The following is a 12,968-nucleotide window of genomic DNA, read 5'->3' as shown; positions in this document are numbered from 1 at the left end:
GGTGTTATGAACCTAGTCTTTCTTTTCAGCAGATTGATTTGAAATAAATAAAATTTTGAAATGGGAGGTCAAAGTTTTATAGCCCAGTTGTTTTGATGTATTTTATTGGTTAGGCACATGCTAAAATTTTTTATTGGTTGCTCTATCATATTTTAGGCAGCTAATAAAAAGAACCCCCTAAAAGAACATTCGCTCGCCAGCCTGCTGACAGAAATATCAGAGCATGATCACCAGGCCATTGCGAAGAACAAAACCTTTCAGGGAAGGGATGACATGATGAATGTTGTTAAAAACTACATTCATTCAGCGTGAGTGTGACATTATTTTTGTATCTTTCATCGCTGCCACAATAATATTTCTTTGCTTTTAAAGCTGGTCATTTAATACGTGCCACTCTATGAGATTAGTCGGTGATGAAAGCTTTTTCTACACCATTTAATGTGCTTGTAGATTTACATGTGCATCATTTGTAAATGTCTGTTGAAATACTGATCACATGGTAACTCAATGTGCGCACAACTCCATATTCGCATCCTTCGCGTCGTGGAAACACACAAGTTCCATGAGTTTACAATCACTGATAGTGCGGGTAACAGGTTAAAGAGTAAACTGCGATAAGACAATTAACGCAGGAAATGTATATTGGTGCACGAATGAGATGTAGAGAGACAGGTTGTAATCTTGTGAAAAGTTCAATTGTGCTTTTACATGCATTCTACATCACGATTGGTTGAAAAAAGCTTGGCTAGAAAGTTGAAAGCATGCACTCCCGAGAGGCAAGTTAACGACAGTTTGGCTTTTTGGCAGGTCGAATCACCCCTTTGTCATACACGGAGAAACAGGTGTCGGGAAGACAAGCCTAATGGCTGTTGCCTCCATGCGCGTTTATGACTGGCTTGGAGACGCCAAAGATCACCAGCTCGTAGTCGTGAGACGGTTTCTCGGGACAACTCCTGATTCGGCCAGTGTTGACTCTCTCATACAAAGTCTAATAAAGCAGATAGCTGAAGCTTGCAAGTGAGTATTCATCTTCTATTTACCAGATAGCTAGTACCTGCTGATGAGTAGTCATTTTTTAATTACCAGATATCTAATACCTGCTGACGAGTAGTCATTTTTTATTTAACAGATAGCTAATGGTTGTGTATTAATCCTTTTAACTCTGGTTATCTTTTGTCTATGTGTGTCAGTGTTCCTGAGCAATTTGTCAAAAAGTAAGACATTTTGAAATATTTATTAAAATTATCTATTTCTACCCATAATCAATTGATATTTAGTGAATCACTGGAAAACCATTCTAACAACACACGTCATGTTTCATCAAATAAAAAAAAATTGCTTCACAATTTTTTGGGCTAAAGCCATAAAATTTTGTATGGTTTTACAAGTTTTGGATGAGGCTATGATACTAAATCATAGGCTATGATGATACTGCAAATGTCTGCTGTACCTTCATCTCTATTGAGTACATCATTGTTTTCTGATCAACATTATCAGCAAGTTTATAGTTAGTATCGCATATTTTTCATCTGCATCCCTGTCATCTGTAACATACTAACAAATGAGTCGTATTAATTCTTTTCGCATTATAGTCCCACTAAAATTGTTATAATAATAAAGTATATAATAATAACGTAATAAGAACGAGTATAGTTAGGGAGTTGTTCCCTCAGCTCAATTTTTATTGTAATGAAATGCAATGAGTTGGACATGTTGCGCTCATTCTATTTGAGAGGGTGCAAGCCTGAACAAACAGAAGATCTCATGCAAAAACTTGACATTACACTCAAATCCATTCCCGAAGAGTACAGGGTCGTCATATTTCTTGACTCTCTCAATCAGCTTTCTGCTTATAATAAGGTATTTGAAAAATCTACAAAATCTATTGGAGGGACAACTAACCTTGGCATTGCTATTTTCAGTAGTGGATCAGTTGAACGTCATATAGCCTTTGCATTCCCGCTTCTAGGGGAATGGTGAGGGGAAAGGTGAGGGGAAAAGGTGAGAAGGAAAGGCGGGGGGGAAAGGTGAGGGTGAAAAGTGAGGGAGAAAGGTGAGGGGGAAAAGGTGAGGGGGAAAGGTGAGAGGATGAAGATAGAGTCGCAGCATTCTCTGGAGGGGTAAAGGTATGTTTAGTAGAAAGAAGAGATATTAGGTTTCCGATGGTTTGTCCCATATTGCTTATTATAAGTTACACTGAATATGCTGTTAGTAACAACATTACTATATACTATACTCTCTCTGTAACAGTGATGCATGCTGCTGTTGCTTGAACAACAAATGTAGACTTTTTATAGGATGGGATATTTTAATTTGGTTTTATAGGATGGGTTTTTTAATCTGAAATAGCTTTCTTATTATTAGTACTCTGGCTGTATGATGTGTTCTGAGAGATTGTCAGGTGTGATTGCTATAAGTATGTTTACAATCATTCTGGCGATTCCGAGGGTAGCTGCTTAGCGCACTTGTTAAGCTGTTGGTTTAGTATGCTGGAAGTCACTAGTTCGAATTTTGTTTAATGCAATCTTGTTTCCTAATATCCAACCATGGCTTTGGAAAGTTGCAGCTCTTGTTATAGTCAAGACTCCTACCCTAAAAGTCTCTATTCGAGTGAGAGAGAGATCATCAATCTTTATATATCATTCTTAGTGTTTGTCTGTCATTCTGTCCAGTTTTAGCTTCTGAAAAAATCCACATTACACTGGATTTGAACTTAGAACCTCTAGGTTTGCAGATAAGACAGCTAATCCAATCCACTACGCAGTCTTTTCTATACAACGGTATCATAAGTAGCCTGTCTTGACAAACTGTTGTTTTTGCGGAGTTGTTCCCCCGTCGAGCGGGCGAGCAACACAACAGCTTGTCACAAGACGTACTGCACCTGATGCACCATCTGCACTTATAGGGAGTTGTTTTCTTCCGTCTATGCGGCTTGGTTGCGATGTTATGTCGGTCACTCCATTGCTAATCAAACGAATTTCGCGCAAAAATTTATGTAGAAAAAATAAGATTACAACGTTTCACCAGCGACCAGTCTCTGCGGTAAACTTTAGTAGAACTTGAGAACTTAGGCAACAACAGCGACTAAACATGTCGTTATTTGTGCGCTCAGTCAGTTTTATTTGTTCTTATAGATTTTATTTTTAATGTATTTTATTCTTAAATTCTACTAACGTTTACAACAGAGACCGGTCTTTGGTTAAACGTTGTAATCTTATTTTTTTCTACATAAATTTTTGCGTGAAATTTGTTATGATTACCAATAGAGCGACCGCCATAACATCGCAGCCAAGCCGCATAGACGGAAGAGAACAACTCCCTATAAGTGCAGCTGATGTATCAGGTGCAGTACGTCTTGTGACAAGCTGTTGTGTTACTCGCCCGCTCGACGGGGAACAACTCCGCAAAAACAACAGTTTGTCAAGACAGGCTATATCATAGGGCACATATTTATGCAGCGCTTGTGAAAATGCTATTTGTTAGTTTGAGGTTATGGGTAATGCGTCATTACGCGCAGCGTCAAGGTGGTTTCACGGTAAAGATTTGGACTAGCTCAAGTTACTAGCTTACTGGGTAAATTACTCGAATTCATTGAGTAATTATTTTATTACCTATGCAATGCCTGGCATTCAGCTAGTAGTATCAATAAAGCAAAGATAATAACTACTTATATGTGTAACAATTATCAAGCCATCGAAGGTAAATGGTTGGCGCAGGTTGCAGCAGACTGGGAGGCTGTGCTGAAAGTAGTGATTTCGAAACCTGTACCATTCAATCTTTTTTCAACCTCCAATTGTGGCTTTGGACAGACAGATGGGAGGGAAATGCCTCTTACTATAGAAAATATTATCTTCATGCAGATTGTCAACATGTAATTATTATATCTGAGATCTATATGAAGCTTCATTTAGGATAACTAAATATTGATGGAAATGATAGATTATCTTCTTCCTCTTTCAGCTTTTGAATATCAGGCATCGCCCTGTGAATAGTATTTTTCCTTTTGTTTCTGTTTTTGCATTGTCATCTTTCACTCTCAGGTCTCTCAAATTCTCCTTCACTACATTCTTAAACATTCTTTTGGGTCTTCCTTATCTCTGGCAATTCCATGCCCAGCCCCTGTTTTCCTACATAACCTTCATCCCTTCTCCACCCATGTCCATATTATCTTAGCCTCCACTTCCTCAATTTTTTCCCAATCCTTCCAACACTTACAATTTCCCTTATGTAATTATTTCTGATCTTATCCATTGTAATCACCCTCATAGCAAATCTTAGCATTGTCAACTCTGCCACCTCTAGCTCCTCTCTTTGTCATGGCCACTATCTCTATATAACATGACATTGCTAGTCTTACTGCTGCGCTGTATTAGCCTTCCTTTAACCTTTGCCGACGCCTTCCTATCGCAGATAATGCCTGAAATCTTCCTCCATCCATTCCAGCTTGCCTGCACTCTCTTTACCTCTACCACAATTGCCATCTTCCGGGACTGTAGCTCCAAGGTACTTCAACTCTTTCACTTTTGTCAAATGGACATCCTATATTCTATTTCAATTGTATCTCTATCTCCAGCCCTCATCCCTGCTGTATCCTCATTCTCAATTTCTGCTTATTTTGTTCTCCTTTACCTCCTGTTCTCCTCATTCGGCAACTTCTCAAAGTGCTCTTTTCTGTGTCCCATTACTTTCTTTGCATCTGACTGGACATTTCCTTCTACATCATTCACCATCCTGACCTGCTGGGTGTATTTTCCTGCTTTGTTACTCTACTTAGCCAGCTTGTATAGGTCCTCTTAACTACTCTCTTTAACTACTCTCTCTCTAACTACTCTCTCTCTAACTACTCTCTCTCTAACTACTCTCTCTAACTACTCTCTCTAACTACTCTCTCTCTCTCTAACTACTCTCTCTAACTACTCTCTCTAACTACTCTCTCTCTAACTACTCTCTCTCTAACTACTCTCTCTAACTACTCTCTTTAACTACTCTCTCTAACAACTCTCTCTCTCTCTAACTACTCTCTCTAACTACTCTCTCTAACTACTCTCTCTCTCTCTCTCTAACTACTCTCTCTCTAACTACTCTCTCTCTAACTACTCTCTCTCTAACTACTCTCTCTAACTACTCTCTCTAACTACTCTCTCTAACTACTCTCTCTAACTACTCTCTCTAACTACTCTCTTTAACTACTCTCTTTAACTACTCTCTCTCTCTAACTACTCTCTCTAACTACTCTCTCTCTCTCTAACTACTCTCTCTAACTACTCTCTCTCTAACTACTCTCTCTCTAACTACTCTCTCTCTAACTACTCTCTCTAACTACTCTCTCTAACTACTCTCTCTCTCTAACTACTCTCTCTAACTACTCTCTCTAACTACTCTCTCTCTCTAACTACTCTCTCTAACTACTCTCTCTCTCTAACTACTCTCTCTAACTACTCTCTCTCTGTAACTACTCTCTCTCTCTCTAACTACTCTCTCTAACTACTCTCTCTCTAACTACTCTCTCTAACTACTCTCTCTGTAACTACTCTCTCTCTCTAACTACTCTCTCTAACTACTCTCTCTCTAACTACTCTCTCTAACTACTCTCTCTCTAACTACTCTCTCTAACTACTCTCTCTTTAACTACTCTCTCTCTTTACCTACTCTCTCTCTAACTACTCTTTCCCTCTCTCACTACTCTCTGTCTCACTACTCTCTCTCTACCTACTCTCTCTCTCTAACTACTCTCTCTCTAACTACTCTCTCTCTGTAACTACTTTCTCTCTCTAACTACTCTCTCTCTCTAACTACTTTCTCTAACTACTCTCTCTCTCTCTCTAACTACTTTCTCTAACTACTCTCTCTCTCTCTAACTACTCTCTCTCTAACTACTCTCTCTCTAACTACTACCTCTCTTTACCTACTCTCTCTCCAACTACTCTCTCTAACTACTCTAACTACTCCCTCTCTCTAACTACTCTCTCTCTAACTACTCTCTCTAACTACTCCCTCTCTCTAACTACTCTCTCTAAACTGCTCTTTTTAACCAGCTTGTGATGCGTAGAATTTTTAGAAGAAAAAAGGAAGGTATGAAAGGGTGCTTCTTATAAATTGAGCAATGCGGAACTACACTACATAAAAAACTAAATGCATAATACTGATTTACGAAACACCAGTTTTCGAGAGATAATGTTGAAAATTACTTCATAAATCAACACAAACATTGTCTCGCAATTTACCTCATAATGTATATCACAAAATGTTAATGAAGAAGTGAACCCAAGCTTAGGTCTGAGTATTTAGATGTAGATCTATCTTTCATGCGTAAATATAGCAGACCTGTTATTTGTATAAATTTTGTTGTTTTATGCGAGTGTGGAAGGTCTGTTATTTGTATAAATTCTGTCATTGTATGCGAGTGTGCAAGGTCTGTTATTTGTATAAATTCTGTCATTGTATGCGAGTGTGGAAGGTCTGTTATTTGTATAAATTCCACCGTCTTTATTTGGACTCACATATGTTTCTCACCACTCTGCTCTAGGCACACACACTTGCATGGCTACCTAAAGATCTTCCTAGCAATGTAAAGATGATTGTATCAACACTGCCTAAAGCCCACAACATCCTAGACATAATCAAAATGAGACCTTACAGTGAGAAGCACTATTTGAAGGTGAGAGGTTTGGCTTTTAAGGAGTTAGATTCAATAAATTCATTTACTGTTGCTAATTTTTTACACGTTTTTCTCAATCTTGGATATGAGTTCTGCAACCTATTTATGCTGTGATGACTACTCGAAGCTGTGTTATGATGGGTTTTCATCAAACATGTCTTGTAGACCAACCACATGTAGTAGAAAGTTTTACAATCAGCTGTAGATTAGAATTGATTGTTTATCCAACTCCATAATAGCTGGATTACATAAGTAGGTCCTTGACGCATCATTTTGCGTCTTTACAAAAATTGACTAAGGCGGGAAAAAGTGTCGGCTGAGGGTAAAAATCAAACTAGAGCAACTCTAAACTAGCAACTGTAGTTGTTTTGTTATACATGTAGTTGTTATACATTAGAGTCAGATGATTTGTATTTACACAACTAATATCAAGTAGGGTAACTTACTAGCAACTAAACCCAGACATAATTAGCAATAAAAAACGGTAAAATGGCTGAGAAAGTATGAACACTGATGATGACTCACTAAAGCAGTCATCATCAGTGACTGTAAAAGCCGTAAGAACTGATGATGACTCACTAAAGCAGTCATCATCAGTGACTGTAAAAGCCGAAAGAAAATTTATTTCTAGCAAATTTGTCCTTTAAAATTTGTTTAATATTCTAAAACTTTTATCGATAAGAGAAACTCTCTTTCCGTTGAGCCAACTGTAGTAGTTGATACGATATGTGGTAGTGACACTAACTGTAGTAGTTGATACGATATGTGGTAGTGACACTAACTGTAGTAGTTGATACGATATGTGGTAGTGACACCAACTGTAGTAGTTGATACGATATGTGGTAGTGACACCAACTGTAGTAGTTGATACGATATGTGGTAGTGACACTAACTGTAGTAGTTGGTACGATATGTGGTAGTGACACTAACTGTAGTAGTTGATACGATATGTGGTAGTGACACCAACTGTAGTAGTTGATACGATATGTGGTAGTGACACCAACTGTAGTAGTTGATACGATATGTGGTAGTGACACTAACTTTAGTAGTTGATACGATATGTGGTAGTGACACTAAATGTTTTAGTTGACATGTAGTAGTGACACTAACTGTTTTACTTGACATGCGGTAGTGACATTACCTGTAGTAGTAAGTGTTACTTATCTTAGGTTACTTATCCCTAGAGATACTTACCCTATGGTTACTTACCCCTAGTGTTACTTACCCTACTGTTACTTAGCCTGGTGTTACTTAGCCTAGTGTTACTTAACCTCACCTAATAGGTAATATTTATGGACTACGCTCACCAAACGGTTGCAGTAGGGCAAGCAAAATGTTTTTTATTGGATTTGCTGATAAGTCATACTCTAACCGATAGAGTAATGAATTGTGTATCATTGAAAACTGCTTGTAGCGTTTAACTCGGAGTTGCTAGACCCATTATACCTACACGATTGTTTACCATGTACCCCATTCAATGGCAGATATTCTTAGATACTTTTCGTCACATATCTTTCTAGGGAATCAGATAACATATCGACACTAGTTACTTTTGGCAGCTTTTCAAGATTGAGGCACACATATGTACAGGGTGATCGCAATTGTGGAACCATTTGAAATAAACACATTATTTATTATTAATTCATAGTTTTTAGTTTTAGTTTTTTATGAGATGAATGCATAACAATAACATGCATATCGCTGAAAAGCTTTTATTGTTGTAAACATGTAAATTGTTGAATATTAAATGATAATTCGCCTGTTTAGCCGGTTTTTGGTGTAACTTAGCAGTATCTGCGTAATATGACAAAAAATCCAATAAAAACTACCATGTATCCCCGATGATAAGCCGATTCTAAAACAAACTCTGATTGGAAGTAAACAAAATGACATTATGCTAACTTAATTTTAGTAACCACAACTCGAACTTTTATTTATAAAAGTAAAACATGACCACAATGGTCATCACTACAATTAAATTTTCAGTGATAAATGAATTTTTTATGGAAAAAATTACACTGCAAAAGCCATTCCGTTTCTGCAATCCATTGATAGGTTCGTACGGGAAGTTAAAATTTGCAGGGTTGGCTTATATGCAAATTCGTATAAATCCCCCTATCTTCGGGGCTGTTTGCATAGTCACCCTATATGCGAGGTGGGCTTATCTGTCGAACATGCAGTAAGTTCATAGTTGTCAAAATGGTTAGTCAAATTTAACATGGTTTTTCAACATGCAAGTTTCTCATAAGCGTATAGCTATATTCTGAAAATTAAAGTAAATTAATGGCCCTTAGAATATTAGTTCCATCTTAATATTTAATTGGCTAGCTGTTATTGTCAATCAGAGGCTAGGATAAAATGTATGCCCAATAAATAGATTATATTTTGTGAGAAGACAGAGTTTACAAAACTTTTTTCTGCTGTATATATATTTTGTATGATCTTGAAGTAAGAAAATTTGTTCATGCCATGAATGACAGAGAGCTAGAAAAAGGCTGCTAGGTGGTCTCATGATCACAAACTCCTTTGTATATGCAGTATCCGGGCTGACTGTGTTGCGTGTGTACATTTAGCACACTTGTAGTAAAGTATTATATATAGCTATAATAGCTGTGAAACATAAACAGGAACATATGCTTTTACTTTGTACGATACACAGGTTGAGTGTTTGAGCCATGACTCTGCCATGAATCTGATAAAAAGCTGGTTGAGTGATAGTCAAAGGAGATTGACAGGGAACCAGTTGGAAATAGTTTCTAAAAGGTGATTGTGGCTTTTATTTTCTTCTTATTAAATTTATCACTGTTCTGTATATATGTAAACATATCACAAGCCCTTGTATTATGAGCTACAAAACTATCACAGACTAATCTGTCATGTTACAGGTTGAACTGTTTCCTGCGTTACTATGTCACAGGCCCTGTTGAGTTATCAGAATCTAAACTACATGTATTATAACACAGACGATGCTACCGTATTGTATTGTATTTCTGTAACACAGTATGACAGGTTATACTTCTATAACTCATGTTGTGTTATCTTACAATGAGATACCTATTATATCGCTACAATGTGCTTTTGCTTATGTCATCATTGTGCTAATTTTCTCTCAACTTAAGTGTAGTGTTGATATAAAAGTCAGTTTAGCAAAATGGTTTAGTAATACATTCTAAAATAATGCATATGTGAAGCTGTAACTGCTAGTAATTTCAAACTACTTGTAGTTCAAAACTTTGCGTTTAATGCCTTTATTAATTAATGGTATTGTGAGTAGGCTACAAAAGGACAAGAACACAAATCCTCTTTACATCAAGTTGATCTTTGATGTCCTGGTGAAGGTACGGTCGTATATGGATGATTCTGATCTAGAAAAGCTTCTTCAAGAGATAAACTCTCCTGAGAAGTGTATCCGTCATATCTTCAAAGAACTGCAAAAGACAAATGGTACCAACTTTTCACTATCAGTTGCAGTTTCATTGTTCAATCAGGATCATTGTGAGCATCTAGTTACATGTGCGATTTCGGGTTGTAATTGAATATTGCATCTGATATGAGTATGATATCAGGCTGAGTTTTGGGTGTAGCTATGGACTTTGCAAGAATCTTGTAATACCTACTTGTAGAAGGATATCAACTATGTTTGATATGTTTATATCAATTAATAACAGGATATCAACTCTATGTTTGAATCTACTAGTTTTTAATGATATCAGCTCTATGTTTATATCTACTATTAACATGATATCAACTCTATGTTTATATCTATTAGTAAAATGATATCAACTCTATGTTTATATCTACTAGTAACATGATATCAACTCTATGTCTATATCTACTAGTAACATGATATCAACTCTATGTTTATATGAACTAGTAACATGATATCAACACTATGTTTATAACTACTAGTAGCATGATATCAACTCTATGTTTATATCTACTACTAACATGATATCAACTCTATGTTTATATCTACTAGTAACATGATATCAACTCTATGTTTATATGAACTAGTAACATGATATCAACACTATGTTTATAACTACTAGTAGCATGATATCAACTCTATGTTTATATCTACTACTAACATGATATCAACTCTATGTTTATATCTACTAGTAACATGATATCAACTCTATGTTTATATGAACTAGTAACATGATATCGACACTATGTTTATAACTACTAGTAGCATGATATCAACTCTATGTTTATATCTACTACTAACATGATATCAACTCTATGTCTATATCTACTAGTAACATGATATCAACTCTATGTTTATATCTACTAGTAACATGATATCAACTTTATGTTTATATAGGAAACCTGCTCGTACACAGGCTGTTTGCCTATCTGCATCTCTCCAACCTCGGCCTTACTGAGAATGAGTTGGTAGATCTCATCTCTCTGGATGACGAAGTACTCAACGATGTTTATCAGTTTCATGTGCCTCCGTTGCGGCGCCTTCCTACAGTTCTTTGGGCCCGCATCAGGAACTCAGTCCAAAATTATTTGGTCACCCGAGAGGCTAATGGTGGAAGTGTAAGGAGCTGCGTTGCTTACATAAGGTTTGCCGATTGCAAGGCAGAACCAACTTTTGCAATGTTATAAGTGCAACAAATTCTTTCTCTCTCTTTCTCTGTATGATTAGAGAGTTAACAACAATTGACAATTAAATCTGTAAATGAGCATACATTTTTGCAGGTGATTGCATGGTACCACAGGCAGTTTGTTGAGGTTGGTGACGCAATGTTCAAAGAAGAATTTCCATTTCAAGAATACAAGCGGGAAGATGGAAGCACTCCAAATGCCACTGAACTTTGTGATTTATTGAGGGCTTCAATGGTTGACTACTTTTTAGGTATATACTGTTGTAGTTGCATTTCATGTATTTCTGTGTTTGGCATCGTTGTAATGGAACAAAAACAGTAAATGTAAATTTGGTATTTGGAGAAATCAAGGTTCCGTTGATTTTAAGATTATTATATATTCCATATATATAATTTATATATGAGAATGGAGGAAATTTTTGGGTGCATTTCTTCCATGATGTTTTTGTTAGTATATTTTTATGGGCATTTATGTTTTGACATCTTATCTATCAGAAGAGCACTTGGTTTATAAAATGGACAAGAGTTTGTAATACTGTAGGTGATATGTACTCTTGTTGAAGATATTCTTGTGGGCTTGGAACGTGTCATGAAGATACTTTGAGGTAGTCTTGTGTTAATGTTTGCAGGTAAATGGGCTCATGAAGAAAAACCGTTTACTTACACTAAAAAGAAAAAGTCGAAGAGCAAAGATGTGTCCGAAACATCTACAGTTGAGAAGGATTCAAAGAAAAGATACGTGCCAGCAATGCCCAATATTATGGAGAACAAGCGACCTAATCTACGGAAGCTAGGACAGCTGCCAACTTTGCTCCTCAAATTAAACAGAATCAAAGATTTTTTCAAAGAGGTGGTTATGACATGTTCACACAAATTTGGTTTGCTGAATTGTTTGAGACTTCTTTTCTTGTTCTGATAGTTGATTGTTTACTTCAGCCTTTGTTGCATTACGGCATTTTCAAATTGTCTAAAGTAGTTATAATTGTGATATAAAGACTAGAGCAATATATAATAATAGTTATACTTGTAATATAATAACTATAACAATAGATAATAGTAGTTATACTTGTAATATAATAACTATAGCAATAGATAATAGTATTTATACTTGTAATATAATAACTATAGTAATAGATAATAGTAGTTATACTTGTAATATAATAACTATAGCAATAGATAATAGTAGTTATACTTGTAATATAATAACTATAGCAATAGATGATAGTAGTTATAATTGTAATATATTAACTATAGCAATAGATAATAGTAGTTATACTTGTAATACAATAACTATAGCAATAGATGATAGTAGTTATAATTGTAATATATTAACTATAGCAATAGATAATAGTAGTTATACTTGTAATATAATAACTATAGCAATAGATAATAGTACTTATACTTGTAATATAATAACTATAGCAATAGATGATAGTAGTTATAATTGTAATATATTAACTATAGCAATAGATAATAGTAGTTATACTTGTAATATAATAACTATAGCAATAGATAATAGTACTCATACTTGTAATATAATAACTATAGCAATAGATAATAGTAGTTATACTTGTTATATAATAACTATAGCAATAGATAATAGTAGTTATACTTGTTGCATAGTTACAAAGGATGATCATATAGTTACAAAGGATGATCATATAGTTACAAAGGGCGATCAAATAGTTACATAGGAT

At 35.7% G+C, this 12,968-nt stretch overlaps 2 protein-coding genes across 2 annotated transcripts in view; one reads left to right on the top strand and one right to left on the bottom strand.

The window, feature by feature from the left end:
- The window catches only part of LOC137408418 (uncharacterized), a 309,349-nt gene that overhangs the window by 97,880 nt on the left and 198,501 nt on the right, over nt 1–12,968 (bottom strand). The gene's annotated exons all lie outside the window — the stretch shown is intronic.
- LOC137408411 (uncharacterized) overlaps nt 1–12,968 on the top strand; it is a 44,944-nt gene that overhangs the window by 900 nt on the left and 31,076 nt on the right. Inside the window, exons 2-10 of the mRNA XM_068094932.1 lie at nt 157–308; nt 808–1,017; nt 1,734–1,860; nt 6,527–6,658; nt 9,318–9,421; nt 9,933–10,102; nt 10,983–11,203; nt 11,366–11,522; nt 11,901–12,121. Coding sequence (XP_067951033.1) covers nt 274–308; nt 808–1,017; nt 1,734–1,860; nt 6,527–6,658; nt 9,318–9,421; nt 9,933–10,102; nt 10,983–11,203; nt 11,366–11,522; nt 11,901–12,121 — 1,377 coding nt within the window. The 5' untranslated portion in view covers nt 157–273. The remainder of the gene's footprint in view (nt 1–156; nt 309–807; nt 1,018–1,733; nt 1,861–6,526; nt 6,659–9,317; nt 9,422–9,932; nt 10,103–10,982; nt 11,204–11,365; nt 11,523–11,900; nt 12,122–12,968) is intronic.

Source organism: Watersipora subatra, chromosome 11 (genome assembly GCF_963576615.1).
Source record: "Watersipora subatra chromosome 11, tzWatSuba1.1, whole genome shotgun sequence".
NCBI classification, from domain to species: Eukaryota; Metazoa; Bryozoa; class Gymnolaemata; order Cheilostomatida; family Watersiporidae; genus Watersipora; species Watersipora subatra.
The sequence above is the reverse complement of the archived record's forward strand: the minus strand, read 5'-3'. Positions and strand labels throughout refer to the sequence as shown.